Raw genomic sequence first — 21,603 nt, 5'->3', positions numbered from 1 at the left:
AAATAATCACTCTTTGCAGATGATATGATGATATATTTAGAGAATATTAATGCTCGAAAGTTGTAGAAAAACTACAACTTTAGTAAAATTGGAGGATATAAAATAAACTCAAGTTAATTATCAACATTTATATATATATATTACCAACAAAACTCAACAGTGATAGAAAGAAAAATCCCTTTAAAGACAATAGCAAATAATACATAATACCTGAGAGTCTACCTGTTAGCACCCACACTGGAACTAAATGAATGAAATTTCAAATTACTTTTCTTGCAAATAAACACATCTAAACAATAGCCTGAACCATCATAATAAAAGTTCAATTTGCACTAAATTCATTTATTCATTCAGTGCGAAATCAATTAAACTCCCAAAAGTTATTTTAAAGGATAGAAAAAAATAATAACAAAATTTATCTGGAAAGGATGAAGAATTTTGAGGAAATCAGTGGAAAAAAATGTAAATGAATGAAGGTGTCAGAACACCTAATGGCTTTTTAACGGTGTTTTGAAAGACTTGAAGGAAGCCTCAAAGGAAGCTAGAGGTTCTTAACAGACAGAGGTGAGGAAAGAAACAGGTAAAGAAACAGGGTGATGAAAGTGTTAAATGGAATGATGGATATGGTGAATAGCAAATACTTTTGTTAAGCTAGAGAATAGAGTATGTTAGGGAAAGTGATAAAGTAAAAAAAAATTAGATTTTAAATAACAAATAGTAGCATTTTATTCTAGAACTAGTCATTAAGCAGGGTATTTTCACTTTAGTCAATTTAGTTTGGCCATTGGGAAAAAATGTGGAGACTATTTCACTAATTCAGACGAAAGATCAGTGAGATTCTAACCAAAAATGATTGGGTTATTAGTATAAGGAAAAGGATATGAGAGGTATTGAGGAGGTGAATTCTTTAAGTTTGACAACTGATAGGCTATGCTCAATACAAGGTGGAGGTTGAATGAGAGCAAAGAGCCAACATTGACTCCTAGATTGGAAACTATGAATGGAACAGTGGTGATGCTCTCAAAGTTAGGAAAGTTAGTTGGATAGAATTAATGGAAAAGACACTGAGTTCCATTTTACCAATTTAAATTTGAAATTATTAAGGAGCATTTGAAGGAAAGAGTCCAATGGGCAGTTTCACTTGAAGCTTATGAAAGACATTAGGACCCCACACACACACACACACACACACACACACACACACATATATATATATATATATATATATATATATATATATATATATATATATATATATATAATTCTGAGAATTATCTAATTTAATTTAATTGGATGACATGGTCAATTTATAAGAAATCATTTAGAGTGAGTAACAGAAGAAAGAAGAGGGGTTAGACCTCGTGATTATGCTCTCAATGAGAACCTCTCTCAACATTAGACTGGAATGAAAATCCTGTCCTATACAAGGAAAAGTTCCTATCTCCTGTGTGTCTCCAGGGGAATTTTCCTGAGTTTCATCTGTGAACCAATAGTCACAAAAGAAATACCTATACTCTTGCCAATCATAAGAGTTTATGAAGTCTATACTTAGTGCTTTTCTGTCTCTGCCCTGTGCCTTGGAGGAATCACAGATATTTTTTCTTTCCCTTCCCTTATCTCAGGAGATAAGTAAAAACTCCTAATCCTAGCAATGTATGGGGTTCTAGAATATTATTTTTCCATCTTGAGAAGGAATTAACCATAAATATGATGGATGATTACTATTTTAACAATAATAAGCATGATTAATAAAAAGAAGAATGGAGATACATATATAAATTGACACAAAGGGAAGTAACCAGGAAAACAATCTACTCAATGACCACAACAATATCATAGGAATAATAACAATAAAAATTAACAAAAAAGAATGTTGAAAAATTATAATAACTGTTATTTAACTGCTTTTGTGGCAGAGTTTGGGGTCTATGGGTGTGTAAAACTTGTGTAACATCCTTAATTTTGTGATGCATTGGTTTAGCTGATTTTTCTTTTTCTATGGGAGAAGAAATTCCGAGAAAAATGTAAGTGTTGTAAAATAAATTTATTAGAGAAAATATACTTTATCAAAGAGAGAGTTTTTATTATAATAGCTGGACTCTTTGGGTTTATTAAACAGCAGATTACTATAATCATTTCCTGCTGTTGCTTCAAGTCTATTCCACTGGTCCACCACTCTATTTCTTAGCCAATACTAAGCAGTTTTGATGACTGATGCTTTATAATATAGTTTTAGATCAGGTAGAGCTAAGCCCCCTTCTGAAAAAAATAAAAGGAATGAAAATTAGGAGGAAAGAGTGTAAAACCAAACTGCAGGAATAGATAGGAAAGCATGGGATCTAGGGCACAAGGAGAGGGTCACCACATCCTTAGAGGCTGACACAAAACAGAAAAAAGGGTGATACCAAGACAGTTTGATATATTCATTTGGACAGGACAATATGGAATTTGTAATGGAGAGTTTCTTTTTTTTCAGTGAAGAAGAGATTTGTAGTATTTTGCATCTTATTTCATATATGTAACTGATTGTTATAATTCTAATTAAAAATCATTGGTCAACTTTTACAAATGTAGTAAAAGTTTTACATCTTTAAATGTGTGTCTCAGATGCCTTTCAAAATTGACACTGAGCAAGATCAGGGTTTTAGCATAATGAATTGTCCTATCATCTGTTATAGACCATATGACTTACTTAAAATGCTAAAATCTGAAATGGAATTAGACATATCAGTGATGATTATAATGATGACCAAAAAACATTACATTAAAATAAACTATGAAATTGTTAATTTAAAACTAATTATCTTATCATAACTAGTAGAAACTAAGTAATGATGATTTGTGGAGAAGTATTGATGCCTTTCAGTATATTGTATAATTAATTTTTCCTATTATATTGTGCCCATTAGACAATTTTAAAAATTAATTAAAAGCATATAAATTTTAACAATGTAAAAAATACTAAATCTAATGAGGTCATGAAATGTGTTTCTTTTTCTGGGTGGAAATACCCACTTTTGATTTAAGTGCCTTGCCTTAAAAATGGGATTTAATTTTTATAATTGGTAATTGCTGTACCTGCAGATTCTTGCTGAATGCCAGTACTATAAAATATTAATGGAAAACTTCATGAAAACCTTTAGAGCATGATTGAATGAGAGAAGCCAAAGTTGTAAGCTGATGCTGCAGCAAATTTAGTGATTGCTGGCACATGGCCATAATTGCAATACTTTATTAATAATGTCACTTTCTAGCTGGAAAAGGCTACCCTACCCTTTCTTTTAAAGAGTATTTACAATGCTTCCATCTGAATCAATGTTGTTTGTGATTTGGCATATGCCATCTCTGAAAAGTAAAGTTCCCTATGTAGTCAATTACTTTAATTCAAATTCTAAACTTGCTGTCTTGGATTTTTCACTTATATCTTTTATTCCTCTTTCTTGGATTTTTTCTCTTCTTCTGTCCTTTCCCTCCCTCCTCCCTCCCTCCCTCCTTCCTTCATTCCTTCTTTCTTTCCTTCCTTCCCCCTTCCCTTCCTTTCCCACCTTCCTCCCTACTCCCTTAAATACTCCCTCCCTCCCTCTCTGCCTCCTGCCTTCTCTCCTTCCTTCCCTCCATCCTTCCTTCCCAACTTCCCTCCCTCCCACCTTCCTTCCTTCCTCCCTTCCTCCCTCCCTCCCTCCCTCCCTTCCTTCCTTCCTCCCTCATCAGTGTTATAGCTCAACTAACTCATTTTATAAATGATGAAACTATGTCAAGAAAGATTAAATGGCTTTCAAACCCAAAGTCTCATGTGTAGTAAGTGGCAAACAAGGAAAAGACCTGAGGTCTTCTGAATTCAAAGCCCGTATTCATTGTATGATCTCTTGGAACCTCATCTACAAATTGGGATTCATAATTTCCTTAAATATGTTTCATTTCCATGTGGTGAGAAGTTGATGAGATAATATATCTTAAGCATAATATCAGTCTTAAAGTGTTGTGTAAATGCTTGTTATTTTTATGAAAATTGAGAAAACGTTATGGAGGAAACAATATTTGGCTTAGGTTTTGAAGATTACATAAGAATTTGAACACATACATATGAAGGTAAAAATCATGATATGCATTTGGGATATCAATTACTTCAGTTCAGATAGAACAATTGATGTGAAAGGGAGAGGTTGGAATTAAGATTCCTGCAGGTTTTCCTTTTGATTGTCTCATTCCTCCCAGAACCTCCATTTTAAGGAGGAAGTCCAAGACATCCCTGTTCATATTTTCCCGACTTTATTCCTGATTAATCTCCCCTGAATTTTTTCTGCCTTCACATGCTCTTTTATAGTTTTCTTTTACATGTTGCCTTCCCCATAGAATGTAAGCTCCTTGAGGGCAGGTATTTCTGTATTTCTGTTTGTGTTTGTATTTTCAGGACTTAAAATAGTGCCTGGAAAACAGTAAGTGCATATTGACTTGACTGAGTCTGGAAGAGTAGACTGAGGTTAAATTATGGAGGCTCTCATTTTTCAAACTAAAGAATTTTCCTTTTGATTTCATTTGACAATGAATAAACATTATAAGCAATTGATCCAATAAGTGACAGTGACAGTTTCTCTGAAACCTATATGTAGGATGGATTGGAAGGGAGGAAACCAGGTTTCCATTCAAAGAAAGATGTAGTAAGCATCTGAGTGTGTTGACAGTGGGAACAGGGAAGAAGAGATGATACTGATAGATATTCTGGGTATAGAAATAGATCTTAGCAACTGATTAGCTATATAGGCTGAAGGGAAATAAGGAGTCAGACATAATTGAGATTTCAAGCTTGGGTGCATGAGAAGATGGCCTCATCTTTTACAGAACTAGGAAAATGAGAAGAATTTGTTTTGTATCTGAATTGCTAAGTATTCAGACAGAAAGTAGTATTGAAAAGAGTGAGAAAATCTGACTTGAAGTTCAGAGAGATGTTGACATCAGAGACAGAGATTTGACAATTGTAATCATAAATAATCACAATGATAGAGAGCATTACTGAAGCCTTGGAGTGTCTAAAGTTCATTAAATAAGGACAATATTGAAGAAATGTAAAAGTAGCAAAAGAATAAAATCTGGCAATGCCATCATCTCAGTGGGCCTGAGAAGGAAAGAGGAGAGGTGAAATGACTTACTGGCTAGAGAACTGACCTTGAAGTCCGGAAGACCTAGATTCAAATCCACTCTGACAGATGGCAATTATATGCTTGGAAAAGCCACTTGATCTTTATTGTCCCAGAATACATTCCTAAGACTTTAACTTGAACCTGAATTAGTAAAGGTTATTTCCTTATTGGGCACTTCTTATTACAGTAAATTGCAGCTCAATGAAAAAAAAAAATAACCCAAAACAAAACAAAACAAAATAAAAATTGAAATGAACTAGCAAGAGAGATAGATAAGAAAACTCTTGAGATGAATGACCCCAAGAGAGTATGGTGTTATTTTTCACAGGGAAAGATAGAAGTTTCAAGATGAAGAAGTGGATAAGCTCAGTCATAAGCAACAAACAAGGTAATGAAACAGTACTATAAAAAGTGCATTGGTTATGAAGAATAAGAAGGTTCTCTGAAGTTCTAGAACAGACATTATAAGCCTTTACAGTTTTGGAGAAGTCTGGTTGAATCAGCCAATCCCTTCCAAAATAATGTTTTTTAAATGCATAAAACAAATTAAATAGCATTAAGCAGCAAATCAACTACATTGAAAAACAGAGATAATTTTTTTAAAGTTCATTAATATAAAGTCAAGCATTCTTGTTAAGAGAATTATTTTATTGAAGTGCTTCAATTTAAAGGAATTAAAAAATTACTTGGTAAAAAAGTGACAATAAGAATTTTATTGTGGAAAGAGAGGGGATAATATAAAACTGCAAAAGAAAAAAGTTTGATTTCTGGAATAAAGCTTCAGAAAGGGTTGGACATAATGAAGACACATGTCAATATTAGGCTTGGAAATAAGTTCAGAATGATGTCTCTCCCTCTTCAACTTTATTATAGCATTTTGTATACTTATTCTGTAAGAATCCAATTTTGTTTTCTTTGATATTATACTTTTTATATATGTTTTGTCCAGTCTATTAAAGCAATGAACTCTTTAATACCAGGAAATGTTTCTTTTTTTCATCCTTGTTATGCTCATTAACACATTACCTTATATATAGCAAGAAAAAAAGGAGGAAATTCCTTTCTTCTTCTTCTGAAATATTAAGGAATAAAATCAGAGATGGAGATGAAAAGCTTTTTACAAAATTTCAAATTTATTTTCGAATGGTATGTCAAGATTTCCAAATGGCATGTAAATATTTTTAACACTCATTTTTTAAAAATTTGAGTTCTCTCCTCCTCTACCCCTTCCACCTTCTTAAGAAGACAAGGAATTTATTGGTTATATATGTAAAGTTATGAAAACAATATTTTCATATGAAGCACATTGCCAAACAACAACATCAGCAACAACAAAATACACACAAAGAGAGAAAAAAGGAAAATTTTTTTTTAAATATCTACTTCAGTGATATCCGTGGTGGAGCCAAGATGATGGCACAAAGCTCACAAGCTCCTGGAACCTTTGTCTCCCAAAGGTAAATGAAGCCTCAATTCTGATACACACACTACAGATCCCATCAAGAAAAAGATAAGATTCAAAGAAATTTTCAAAAGTAGACATCAAGTAGGATCTTCAGTGAAGGTTTGTCTCTTTGGGGGGAAAAGGGGGAAGCAAAGTCCAGGAGGCAGGAGAGTGGGGAAAGCCAGTAGGATGCTTTTAGTCACACTGCAATCCAGGTCTGGACAGCTTAATAATAACAGAAGTTCTGGCAGCCAGATAGCAAGCCAGCAAGGACCCAGAAACACTGGGAACAATCCTCTGTTAAGTCAGAACATGGACATAAAGGTGGGGGATTTAAAAAAAAGCTCTGCAAAGTCAAGACCTGGACTGCATAGGCAATATCTTGGTCAACAACAAGCCAGGGATGAGATCCCAACCTCAGCAAAATAAAAACTTGGAGCTATATTCCATATAACCCAGAAGCAGAACTGCAACAACAAAGATGAGCCAAAAAAGCTAGAAGAACACTTACTGTAGAAAAGTACTTTACAGATAAAGATGACAGCAATGCCATGTCTGAAGAAAAAACCTGTGAGACATCATGCATAGGAGAAATATCAAAACAGTATATAAATTGGACTCAAATACAAATGTTTATCAAAGAGCTTAACAAAGAATTTAAAAAATTTAAAAAAAGAAGAGAAGAAGATGAAAAATGGAAAAAAGAATTGAAAGTCATGCAGGAAAATTGTGAAAAGTTGACCAGAGAATTCAACACTTTTAAAAAGGAAACACCAAAGGTAATTGATGAAAATAAAATCCTCAAAACTAGAATTTAACAGAAACCACTGAATCTACAAGACTGCAAGATTCCATCAAACAAAATACAAAGACTGAAAAAATTGAAGAAAATGTAAATTACCTTCTAGGGAAAATGACCTGGAAAACAGATCCAGGAAGGACAATCTATGAATCATTGGACTTCTGTAAAGCCTGGCCCAACAGAAGAAACTGGAAAGCATCATGCACAAAATTATAAGGGAAAACTGCCCCAATCTACTAGGACAAGATAACAACATAACAATTGAAAGACTCCACAGAATCCCTCCAGAAAAAGACCCCAGGATAAAAACTCCAAGGGCTGTAATATCCAAATTCCATAACTCCCAAATAAAAGAGAGAAAAATGCAAATAGCAAAAGAAAACAATTCAAATACAAAAAGAACACAAGCAGACTAACTCAGGACATATCAGCCTTAACCCTGAAGGATCAGAAGAACTGGAATAATATATTTCTGAGAGCTAAGGTCCTAGAATCAGAACCCAGAATGTTTTATCCTGCAAAATTTAGCATATATTGTCAGGGAAAAATATGGATGTTCAATGAAATACAGGACTTCCAGAATTTCCTGATACAAAGACCAGAACTGAACAGGGAATTCAATTGCCACATACACAACTGAAGAGTTACAGAAAAAAAAAAGGTAAGTGAAAAAAGGGACTGAAAAAAAACTGTTCTAAACAAATGGTGGTCCCTAAAAGGGAAGATATTACAAGCTTAACTCATCATAACTTTACTTCTCTAAGGATAATTAGAGAATAGAATATATTTGAAGAGAATGAACCTAAGAGATATAGGTTTAATTGGGTCTTATCCCTCAATTGAAGAGGTCCAAGATCACATCACTATGTGAGAGGAAAAAGCCCTGAAAAAATCATGATTGTCAACTTTAACTTAAGTATTCATTATATTCTGGCTTAAAGGTGCTAAGCACCTTTTCTAATCAGGGCAAGTGTCTCTATTACTTTATAATCATTTGTAAAGTTCTCAGTGAGATCTCTAGAGCCTCCCAGTACTTAGAGATCTTCAAGATATTTCAGCTATTTAGATCCAGATGCTGAGACAAAGGGCTGTGGTTCACTTAACAAGGTGTTAAAGTACCCTAGGAAGTGAGGAGGGAGGTAAAGTGCAACAGAAAATAGGCCGGGGGGAGGGTTACATATAGTTCAAGAAATGATATGGCTTTGCAGGATATTTTGGCTTGTGAAGAGGATTATGTGTACTTGAAAGAAATTTGAAAAAGGGTAAGGTAAAAAATGATCATAATTATAATTTGATGCAATTTGAGTCAATGCTATTTATCTAACAATTAAGTAAACAATCTGATGACATCTTGATAACAATAGGAGATTATCAAGCATATTAGAACACCAAGGGAAGAGGCACAAGAAGGGAGAATCTGAATACTGTGCAAATTCTATTCAATAGATTTAATGCAATCAGGAAATAAGATACATTCCCACTTGGGTTTAAAAATTTAACTTTTTCTACAGGGAAGGGGGGACTAGAATGGGGAAGATAAGGGAAGAAGGGACTGATAAAAAGGAAGAGAAATTATAAGTGAAAATAAACTGAAATTTAAGTTTTTAAAAATAATTACAGAGGAAAGGTAGTAAAATTTTGGTGAGGAGGAATAAGAGAAAAGGAAAGAGATCAATATAAGTGGGGAAAACATAGCATAGAGGGAAATACAGAATTAGTAATCTTAACTGTAAATGTGAATGGGATGAACTGTCCCACAAAATGGAAACGGACAGCAGCATGGATTAAAAACCAGAATCCTATAATATGTTATTTACAAGAAACAAATTTGAAGTGGAAAGATACACACAGGGTAAAAGTAAAAGGTAGGGGCAAAATATATTATGTCTCAGCTGAAGTAAAAGAATCTGGGGTAGTGATTCTAGTCTCAGACAATGTAAAATCAAAAATCAACCTCATTAAAAAGGATAAGGAAAGAAACTACATCTTCTTAAAAGGCACCATTGAAAATGAAGCTATATCATTACAAAATATACATATATATATATATATATATATATATATATATATATATATATATATATATATATATATATATGTATGGACCTAGGGGAATAGCTTCCATATTCCTAGAGGAAACAATGAGTGAATTACAAGGAAAAATAGATAGCAAAACTTTAGTAATGGGAGACCTCAACCTCCCTCTCTCAGAACTAGATAAATCTAGCAACAAAATAAATAAGAAGGAAGTGAAAAAGGTGAATGAAATCTAAGAAAACTTAGATTTAGTAGACTTCTGGAGAAAACGTAATAGGGACAGAAAAGAACATATGTTTTTTCTCAGCAATACATGGCACCTTCACAAAAATTGACCATGTACTAGGTCACAAAAATCTTAAAAATTAAATACAGAAAGGTAGAAATAATAAATACACAGTTCTCAGATCATGATGCAAAAAAAATTACATATAATAAAGGTCAGGGAAAGATAAATCAAGAACTCATTGGAAATTAAATAACTATCTTAAGTAATGGGTGGATCAAACAGCAAATAATAGAAATAATTAATAATTATATCCAAGAAAATGAAAATAATGAGACATCATACCAAAATTTATGGAATGCAGCCAAGACAGTTTTGAGGGGAATTGTTACATCTCTAACTGCCTATATGAATAAAATAGAGAAAGAGATCAATAAATTGGGTATGCAACTAAAAAAGCTAGAAAAGTGGGTGGCTAGGTGGTACAGTGGTTACAGCACCGGCCCTAGAGTCAGGAGTACCTATGGCCTCAGATGCTTATTAATTATCTAGCTGTGTATGGCCTTGGGCAAGTCACTTGACCCCATTTGCCTTGCAAAAACCTAAAAAAAAACCTAGAAAAAGAACAAATTAAACACCCCCCCCAATTAAATGCCAAACTAGAATTCTGAAAATCAAGGAAGAGATTAATAAAATAGAAAGCAAAAAAACATTGCTCGCATGAATAAATCTAAGAGTTGGTTTTATGAAAAAGCCAGTAAAATAGACACACCTCTGGTTAATCTGATTTAACAAAACAGAGAGAGAAAAGAACCAAATAACTAGTATCAAAAATGAAAAGAATGAACTCACTACCAATGAGGAGGAAATTAAAGAGATAATTAGGAGCTACTTTGCCAAACTGTATGCCAGTAAATTGGACACCTTCAATGAAATGAATGAATATTTACAAACATACAAACTGACCAGATTAACAGAAAAGAATATAAATTACTTAACCCCTTTCAGAAAAAAATAAACCTTCAATAAACTCCCTAAGAAAAAGTCTTGAGTCCCAGATGGATTTACAAGTGAATTCTACCAAACATTTAAGGAACAATTAATTCTTATTCTACATAAACTATTTAAAAAATTAGGAGAGGAAAGAATTTTATCAAACTCCTTTTATGACACCAACATATTGCTGATACCTAAACCAGGAAGAACCAAAATAGACAAAAAAAAAATTACAGAACAATCTCCCTAATGAATAATTGTGCAAAAATCTTAATTAAAATTTTAACAATGAGACTATAGCAAGTTATTACTGGGATAATATACCATGATCAGGTTGGATTTATGCCAGGCAGGCAGGATTGGTTCAACATTAGGAAAACACTCAACATGAATAAACATATAAACAGTAAATCCAGCAGAAACCATATGATTTTCCTAAGAGTTGCTAAAAAAGCCTTTGATAAAAATACAACATCCATTCCTAATAAAAACACTAGAACGATGAGGAATAAATGGAGCTTTTCTTAAAATAATAAATAGTATCTATATAAAATCATCAACAAATATTATATTTAATGAGAATAAACTTGGAGCTTTTCCAGCAAATTCAGGGATGAATTAAGGATGCTCACTATTACCATTACTATTCAGTATAGTATTAGAAACACTAGCAGTAGCAATAAGAGCAGAAAAAGAAATTGAAGAAATCAGAATAGGCAATGAGGAAGCAAAACTTTGACTCTTTGCAGAAGATATGATGGTATACCTAGAGAACTCAAGAAAATCATCAAAAAAACTCCTTGAAAAAATTAACAAATACAGCAAAGTAGCAGGATATAAAATAAACCCACATGAATCATCAGCATTTCTATATATGTACAACAAAGCCCAAGAACAAGATATAGAAAGAGAAATTCCATTTAAAATAACTGTAGAGAACATTAAATACTTGGAAATCTACCTCCTAAAACAAACCCAGCAACAGTATGAACACAATTATAAAGCTCCCCCCACTCAAAGTCAGTTCTAAATAATTGGCAAATAGGCAAATGTTCATGGTTAGGTCAAGCTAATATAATAAAAAGGCAATTCTCCCCAAATTAAATTACTTATTCAATGCCATACCAATCAAATTATCAAATAAATATTTTGCTGCGCTAGAAAAAATAGTACAAAATTCATCTGGAGTAACAAAAGGGCAAGAATAGCAAGGGAAGTGATAAAAAAAATGTTAAGGAAGGTGGCCTAGCTCTCCCAGATTTAAATCTATACTATAAAATGGCAGTCATAAAAACTTCCTGGCACTGGTTAAGAAATAGAGTAATGGGGCTGGCTAGGTGGCACAGTGGATAGAGCACTAGCCCTGATGTCAGGAGTACCTGAGTTCAAATCCAGCCTCAGACACTTATTAATTACCTAGTTGTGTGGCCTGGGACAAGCCACTTAACCCCATTTGCCTTGCAAAGAAAACCTAAAAAAAGAAAAAATAGAGTAATGGATCGATGGATTAGGATAAGTTCAAAAGAAAATGCAATAAATAACTACTATTTGGCAAACCCAAAGACATCAGTCTCTGGGATAAGAACTTACTATTTGACAAAAACTGTTGAGAAAACTGGAAAATAGTGTGGCAAGAGGTAGACATAGATTTACATCTCATAACCTATACTAAAACTAAGGTCAAATGGGTACAGGATTTAGACATAAAGAATGATACCATAGATAAATTAATAGCCCCAACATATTCTATCTATCTGATATATGGAAAAGGGGTACATTTTTGACCAAAGAAGAAATAGAGCACATTATAAACTGCAAATTGAATGAGTTTGATTATATTAAATTAATAATGTTTTTGCACTAATAAAATCAATGCTGCCAAAATTAGAAGAAAAACAGGAGTTCTGATGAAGGTCTCATTTCTAAAATATATAGAGAATTGCATCAAATTTTTAAGGTCACAAGCCTTTCCCTTATTGATAAATGGTCAAAGGATATGAACAGACATTTTTCAAATGAAGAAATTAAAGCTATATAGAATCATATGAAAAAATGCTCCAAATCACTATTGATTAGAGAAATGCAAATTAAAACAACAATGAGGAGTCATCTCACACCAATTAGATTTTCCCAGATGAGAAAAAAAGGGAAGATGATCGATGTTGGAGAGGTTGTGGGAGGATTGGGACATTGATGCATTGCTAGTAGATTTGTGAATGGATCCAACCTTTCTTGAGAGCAATATGGAACTCTGCCTACATAGCAATAAAACTTCATAGCCTTTGACCCAGCACTTCCAATTCTAGGAGTATAACCAGAAGAAATTGTAAAAAATGGAAAAAAAAGTCCTGTATGTTCCAAAATATTCATAGCATCCCTTTTTATAGTGGCGAAGAATTGGAAACTGAGGGAATTCCTATCAATTGGGGAATAAACAAGTTATGGATACTATGGAACATTATTGTTATTTTATAAATAACAATAAATGGACTCTTGAGAAGCATGGAATGACTTATAGGATCTGATGCTGAGTGAAAGGAAAGCCTTTTGAGATGAATAACCTTGATGGCAGCGACCCCTCTCAGCAGTCCAGAGAACTAGGACAACTGTATTTGACAGATTATGGACTATATTATCCCAAACTAGAGGAAAAAAAACAAAAAAACAAAAAAAAAACACACAGGAAAAAAACCCCATACTGAATCTGATGAACACTTTATAAAAATTCTTTCCTTTAATCCTAATTCTTCATGCCCAAAACTACTAATTTGTAAATATGTTTAACAAAATATGTATGTAAAATGTTAACCTGACCGTTCCCAACTGAGGGGAGGTGGGGTGAGAAAGAAGGGTGCAGGGAAACTTTGTAACTCGGAAATATACATGTACAAATGCATGAAAATAAATTTAAAAAAGAAAAATATCTACTTCCATATACACTCAAGGATTCTTGATTCTCTTTCTGGGGGAAGTTAGCTATTTTTCATCATGGGTATTCTGGAGTTGTCTTGGATTGAGGTCTTAATCAGAGTAACTGAGTCTTTCATTTTTGATCATCAGTAAATAGCTGTTATTGTGTACAGTGTTCTCCTGGTTCCTCTCCATTTTGCATCAGTTCACATGAATCTTCCCAGGTTTCTTTTAAAAGAATGTGAATCATCATTTCTTATAGCACAATATTATTCCATCACTATCATATACCACAATTTGTTCAACCATTCTTTAGTTGAAGGGCTTCTCAAACATTTGCAACCCTTTGCTAATACAAAAAGAAATGTTAAAAATATTTTTGTTCAAATATATCTTTTTCAGTTTTCTTTCATCTCTTTGGGTTACAGACTAAGTAATGGTATTGTTGGATTAAACAATATTCTAAATTGTTCACCAAAAATGACTGGGCTGGTTCTCAACTCCATTTCTCCATATCTTCTCCAGCATTTATCACTTCTCTTTTTTGACATGCTAGTCAATCTGATAGGTATGAGGTGGTATTTTAGAGCTCTTTTAAGTTGTATTTCTCCAATCAATGGGGTTTTATAGGATTTTTCTTATAACTATTGAATGATTTTCTCTCAAATTATTTTTCTGAAAAGTGTCTGTTCTTATCCTTTTAGCATGTATTAACTAGGAAATGACTGTTTTTATAAAGTTGACTTTGTTGCTCGTATATTTGAAAAAGGAGGCCTTTATCAGGGAAATTTGTATAATTTTCCCAATTATCTGATTTTTGTTTGATTTTGACTGCATCTCTTTTGTTTGTATAATGAGTCCCTGTCGGATGTCATATGTTGAGTCCCTTTCTGGATTCCCTCAATCTTCCCCAAGCAAGCCTTGGAAGGGCAGGAGACAAGGAAGACAAGGATGACAAGTTCTCCAAGATCCCCAATACTCTATTTATTTATCAAAATACAAGTGCTTAAATATCCTCTCCAGTACCTAATCCACTCCCACTGCCATGACACTTAGTAAAACAACATTCTGGTGCTCAAGGCCACCAGGTGATGAAGATTCTCACAGACAACAGTCCCTAAGATATCCTCCTTCTTCTCTTTTTTTGAAACAAAATTATTGCATTATGGATGTCACATAAGTTGTAAACAAAAGTTCAAAAATAGTGCAAACAAATGTCAATTAAACAACAGTTAAAACCAGTATTCCCAAATTCCTTGAAATACATTTTATCCCCAACTTATAGAGATTACAGTTTTTTCTTTTGCCAACAAAAAACCTTTCAAAGCAATAAAATTCAAAACCCAAATTAAAAGGAGTAACTTTTAACTTTACCTATTTCAGAGTTTGGAAACTAACACAAACACAGTAAACAATTCTGTATCACATTTACCAATCTGAGATTGATAACCTGTCCAGTACCAGATCTGAGAATATAGAAACATCTTTCCTCCTCTCCAGGCCAGTGGCAAGAGATAAAATATCCTATAGATGTTTAAATACACATATACACACATAACACACCAAAATATTAGCCATAAGCACAGGATTCATTCTAAAGACAAAATCTCAATTTCCCAATCCCAGAAAAAATCTTTTTCCTCTTTTCTCTTAACTAATTTACCACAAATCTTCCCAATCAATAACCTATTGAAAAACATAGTTAATACTCAACCCCCCGCTTCTTCCCCAAACCAGAAAGAAGGCATGGGGTTCCCTTTATTTCCAGAATAAGTTTTTGGAGGGGTCTTGTCCTTGTAACAAATCCTGCATTCCATCTGAGATATAAGCTTGAGTTTCAATGTTCCAAAAAGGAAGATTTCCCTTCTCCCTCCCTCCCTCCTCCCTCTGCAGAGGATGAGAAGAGCAGAGAATGAGAGAGAGCATTTGAAATTACTTAAATTGTTAACAACAGTACAATTTGGAGTTGTTGCATTCTCTGAATAATAGTCAGCACCATTACAAACTTTCCAATAGAATGTGACATTTTTGCTTTCAACAGAGGAAGTGCAGTTAGTGTTCAATTCACAGTCCTCTGGAGCCAGAGCAATGGAAGAAGTGCTCCCAGCTGTAGGCTGGAAAGAAACTCATTGTGGCTTCTGGAGTGAAATTCATTGTAAGAGTCAGGGTCTGCTTCAGCCAGCAAAAAGTCTCTGAAGTTGCCGATAGGTTTAGGGGTTTGGATCACACTTAACGTGCATAGTGCAGTCAGGCCAGCAGCAGTGCTAAAAAGAACACCAAGCAGGTCCTCCACATCCCATTCATGGCACTGGCACAGACTGCTGCTGAGGAAGAATCTCTGTCCCCTGTGGCACTGCCTCTGAGACTCCACTTCCCTCTGGTTCCTCAATGCCGAATACTTATCGCTTTTGCTTTACATCTCCTTGTTTAAAATTAGCCCCCTAGTAACAAATCAGTCAGTTACTTTCTCTGGAGTCCTCTGCTCCAGGATGTCACCTGGTTCTCTTGCTTGTATCTGCTCATGTCCCTATTCGGGTGCCATATGTTGAGTCCCTGTTTGGACATCATTTTTTTCATTAATCCCAATTCCTCATACCAAAAATGACTAGTCCCTAAACATGTTTAACACAAATGTGTCTGTATAATATTAATCTGACTGGTTTGCCACTGAGGAGAGTGGGAAGGAAGGGTGGAAGCAATTTTTATAACTTAAAAATATACATCTGCATATGGATGAATGTTGAAACCCTTTCATAACCTATATTTGGATAAATAAAATATCAATTAAAAGATGAAATGTAGATCAGTTAAAGAGATTAAGTATACAAAACAATAATACTGACAAATACATATCAATACATACTGATAACAAAAACATATCATTTGTTTATTAAACCAAAGATCCAAACTTTGGGGATGACTGTCATCATTTGACAAAAATTTCTGGGAAAACTGGAAAATAGTTTGAAAGAAATGAGGAATAGTCCAACAAGATAAGGTCAAAATGAATAAATGTTTTAAACAGTGTTGTAATATAAGTAAATTAAGGGAGCATGCAAAAATGTAATTGTAAGATCTATGGATAAAGGAAAAGTTCATGATCAAGTAAGAAATAAAAAGTTAATTTTGATTACATGAAATTAAAAACTTTTGCACAAATGAAACTAATGTATTCCAAACTAATTTAGATGGAAAATGGAAACCAGGGAGAAAATTAAAGCATGTTTCTCTAATAAAGGTCTACTTTCTCAAATGTATAGGGAACTGATCCAAATGCATACAAAGAGTCATTTCCTAATTGATACATGTTTAAAGACTGTGAACAGGCAGTTTTCAGCAGAATTCAATGTTATCAATAGTTTTATGGAAAAAATGATTCTGAATCCCTATCAATGAGAGAAAAGTTAAAATTATTTGGAGAGATCACTTCATACCCATCAGATCACCTATCATGTTAAAAAAGGAAAGTGAAAAATTCTAGAGAGAACATGGAAAATTTGGGACACTTTGTCTGGAGAACATTTTGGAATTGTGGCCAAATGGCTATAAAATCATGTTTTGATCCAACAATTTTATTGCTCAGTCTATAATCGAAAGAATTTTTTTTAAAAAATGAAAAGAATATATTTCTATAAAAATATTTGTTTTTATTGAGTCAATTAAGTTATTTTTCCCTTTGTGATCCCATTTATGGTTTCCTTGTCAAAGATACTGGAGTGGTTTGCATTTCTTTCTCCAATTTATTTTAGAAGCGAGGAAACTAAGTCGAATAGAATTAAGTGACTTGCTCAGAGTCACAGAGTTACTAAGTGTCCGAGGTCAGATTTCAACTCAAGAAGATAAATCTTCCTGTCTTTAGGTCTTGTACTTTTTCCACTGTGTCACTTAACTGCCCAGAATATTTATAGCTGTTCTTTTTGTGGTGGCAAAGAATTAGAAATTGATGAGATTCCTGTCAGCTGAGCAATAGTTGAACTGGTTGGGTTATGTGATTGTGATGGATTACTATTGTGCTATAAGAAATGAGAAACCACGTGATTAAAAACAAAAATGAAGTGACTGGAACAAGGAGAACAATAAACACAGTAATAGCAAAATTTAAATGATTATCTAATGTGAAAGAAAGCTACTTTGATGAAGAAAGTGATCTAAGACATTTTTAACTAGAGTTTTCTTTATCATACTTTGCTCCTTTGGGAAGGCAGTGGAATGATCAGTATATATATATATATATATATATATATATATATATATATATATATATATATATGCTTACTAATTGCAGGGGGAAACCTCAAACAGCTCTGTTTTGAAAAAAGAAAGTGTTGGTAGGTTTGATGAAAGCATATTTTTTTCTTATTTTTTCTTTTAATTTATTTTTCCAATTATATGTAATGGTAGTTTTCAACAATCATTTTAAAAAATATTTTTCCCTCCCACTCTTCCTTTCTTCCCTTCCCCTGACAGAAAGAAATGTTATATAGCAGGAGTACATTTTTCTAAAACATACCTTTTAAAACAAAACACTAACAAGTTTTCTTTTCTATTTTTAAAATTTTTTCTTGCATGTGTTTTCTGCAACATGATTTATATGGAAGTATTCTGCATTATTTCACATGTAGTATTGCTATAAAATAGATTATCTTTTCAAGGAGTGGGAAAAGGCAGGAGGGAGAGAGAGAATTTGGACCAAAAATTTCAATAAATGCTTGTTAAAAAATTTATATATAATTGAAAAATGTTTATTGGAGTAAATAAAAACTAGATTTTAAAATGGAAACTTAGGAAGTACTTAGTTTTTCATGTTGAAGATTGCAAATGAGTTCCATTGCAGCAGTGCCTTTGTAAGTTTTAAGTTTGGGATTTGATTACAGAAAAGTGATGGGGTAACTTGCCTTGGGAAAGTGATGAGATATTCTTCCAAGGAAGAATTAAGAAGGTTATTTATATGACTTTCATCAGCAAGGCTTTGTGAGCCTAGAGTATCGTTGGAGAAATTGTTCTATTGAGTTAAATATCACTGGGGATTCAAAATGTAAGTAGAGTAGTGGGATCTGTGCTTTGAACCTGCCACTGATTTACCATTTAGAGGAGATTTTATTACAAATAAGTATGTTTCTTTGTAGACCTGTTAAGCAGAATGATTTTATGTAGGAAAAAGAAGACTCTACAGGAAATAAAATTAGAAGTTGGACTAGGGATTTGAACATTATAAAAGTTTTGAAGATCTGGAAGCTCACAAAGTTGACAAAATAGGAGGGAGGTAATGGATTGTGTGAGTTAATTAAAGAAAGGAAATTGTGATTGGGAAGAGGATGAGCCCATGCTGATGATACTAGTTAAGGCTGGCAGAAAGACATGGAAGAAACACTTGGGGGAAGAATGGAATTTGATGGCAATTATTCCCAGTGAATATTCCATAGGGCACAGTGGAAGGAGTTATGAATAAGCTGGTAAATTTGAGAAGTTGATGTTTAGAAATTTGATAGGATGGTGATTTTCTTTTTTACTGATATTATGGTTTCACTGGTTTATGTAGCTTCCATTTAGCAAATAATACCTTATAACTTCTATAACATTAAATATATGTCAAGGGCTTTGAGATGTTATGGGACATTCACAGGGTCCCATTGTGTCAGAAGTAGGTTCTCTGAACTTAAGGTAAGAAAAGACTTGAAATCTTCATGACTCTAACTTTGTCATCTACTATGTCCTACTGATTCTTATAATTGTAGATTATAACTTAAACTAACCAGATAATAGTCATGTTCTCTTAAATGCAGAAAATACTTTGCCAGAAACCTGGAGATACAAATATTAAATAAATATAGATTATGACATTTAGACTCTGTTGATACACAGAGAAATAGGACCAGAAGCACAAACTGTTGTACCATTGACTTAAGGAATTCCTTGGTGAGAAAATTCCTTCCACTTGCATATCAGCAGCTTCTTAATAACATCTAGTTCAATCTTATTGTCTAGAGAACTGAGATTAAGTGTTTGTGAGGTTTACCAAGTCTTTGTTAGAAGTAGGACTTGGGGTGGCTTGGTGCTACAGTGGATAGAGCACCGGCCTTGGAGTCAGGAGTACCTGAGTTCAAATCCAGCCTCAGACAATAATTACCTAGCTGTGTGACCTTGAGCAAAGCACTGAACCCGATTACCCCATGAGCCTTGCAAAATCTAACCCAACTTAGAAGTAGGACTTGAACTCAGATCCCTCTGGCTTCAATACTTGTTCTCTAGTCACCATTTGATAGAAAACACTAAAATACAAAATTTAAAAAATCTGATTATTTGAAGTGAAAAAGAAGTGCTATTGGAGATCTAGGTAAGAGAAAATAAATATTAAGTTAAGGTTGATCATGATATTGAAAGTGTGAAAAGTGGAGCTGAAAAGTAATCAGATAAGTAAGTTAAAGTATCATATTGAAAAAAATTTTTAAGAATAAACCAAATTTAAAATTTCAAATGAAATTATAACAGGTCAAGGTCTCTAAAAGTTTACCTCTAAGTAACATTTATTGATTGTTATCCTTTGTAATAGAAAAAGACCATGATATCATATAAATGATGGCATGACTTGTATATTATGTTGATTATAGTGAGGGGGGAGTATTTTGCAAAGGCATCCTTTTCTCCCTGCCTCTTTCAGAGCCTTCTTCTCTCCATGGTCTGATATAACAAGAAATAGGACTTCTTGGTCTCTTATCTCCCGAGAAGATGATCAAGGGACAATGGGATACATTGACCTTTTGGATGGGTTCTCATCTGATTACTAAAATTAGAGCAAGTGCAATTTTATTTATTTGTAACCACCTTTCTTGGAGGTGCGGTTTAGTCACCTTAAATTTGTACAAAATGAAATTTCTGCATAAAGAAATGACAGTCATTTTTTAAAATGAAACATGTCCAAGCTTTTACATCTAAATGAATAGCATCCCCTTCAAAATAGTCATTTGGGATCTTATACACATACTGTAATGATGCTACCATTGATGAGAACATGTTTGGAATATGTTTGGAATTGCCTTTAGTGCCAGCTTATGAGTCATTCAAGATAATTAATTTTGTTTCATTTCTAAGCAGTCATGCTTTTAAAAATATATAAGAAATATCATTACCATCCTTGGACACCCAACTTATACATCCAAATTGATTCCAAATTATCAAAGCTACTTTTGAAAATTAAATCTGTCCTCCAAGGACAAAGTTTGGTTAACACTGAATGACACCATCATCAGACTAAGTGAATAGCCACCATGATGATTCAACTGAAACTCTCATTTAGTTGTATGAGTTCTGGTGTGTTTGTTTAAAAAACAAATTAGTTATATTCTTTCGTAGTCATACATCACACCTGTTTGTGAAAGTCAGTAGAGGATACCAAGTATAAAAGTCTACATTTAATGAATGACTGTTGATCTGCCAAAGTCCCTCAACTAATGTAGATCACACCGTATTTGCAACTTATATTCTTAGAATGTTGTCTAGAGCACCAGGGTGTTAATGGATTTGCCCATGTTTGGGGCAGTTAGGGAGTGCAATGGTTAGAGGTTTAGCCCTAGAGCCAGGAAGATTCATCTTCCTAAGTTCAAATCTGGCCTCAGACACTGATGGGACCCTGAGCAGGTCACTTAACCCTATTTGCCTCAGTTTCCTCCTCTGAATCCTCTTTTTTCATACTTCTTTGATTTTACTAGTCACATTAACTCTCTATTATCTATTTTTTACTTCTGAGAGATTTGAGCCCTTAACTGAGTCAATGGAAATTCCCTTCTTTCTTACTCATCTTTACTTTCTCTTCTTCTACCTACAATTCTTCCTTACTGTTTACAAGAATGCTCCTCGCCTTAAACTGTGATCTACTAAAATCCTGGGGAGAGGGGGCTGTATTTATGGCCTGCTTTCTCATGACACTGCATACTCAGTTCTCAGACTCCAGCTTCATACCTCTCACTTTTACTAAAAACTTAATATCGTCTCTGACCAAACTACTTTTTAAAAAATTCTTGTTAAAAATGAGGATGTTAAAGTGAACTTAATA

At 33.6% G+C, this 21,603-nt stretch overlaps 1 protein-coding gene across 4 annotated transcripts in view; it reads left to right on the top strand.

Annotated features, from left to right (window-relative positions):
• PRKN (parkin RBR E3 ubiquitin protein ligase) overlaps window positions 1–21,603 on the top strand; it is a 2,033,074-nt gene that overhangs the window by 724,903 nt on the left and 1,286,568 nt on the right. For 2 of the 4 annotated variants that reach the window (XM_074187996.1, XM_074187994.1), the window contains exon 4: window positions 5,467–5,526. The exons of the other annotated variants lie outside the window; for them this stretch is intronic. In XM_074187996.1, coding sequence (XP_074044097.1) covers window positions 5,467–5,526 — 60 coding nt within the window. The remainder of the gene's footprint in view (window positions 1–5,466; window positions 5,527–21,603) is intronic. 4 annotated transcript variants of the gene reach the window in all.

The sequence above is a fragment of the Macrotis lagotis genome, chromosome 5, assembly GCF_037893015.1.
Source record: "Macrotis lagotis isolate mMagLag1 chromosome 5, bilby.v1.9.chrom.fasta, whole genome shotgun sequence".
Classification (NCBI taxonomy): domain Eukaryota; kingdom Metazoa; phylum Chordata; class Mammalia; order Peramelemorphia; family Peramelidae; genus Macrotis; species Macrotis lagotis.
The sequence above is the reverse complement of the archived record's forward strand: the minus strand, read 5'-3'. Positions and strand labels throughout refer to the sequence as shown.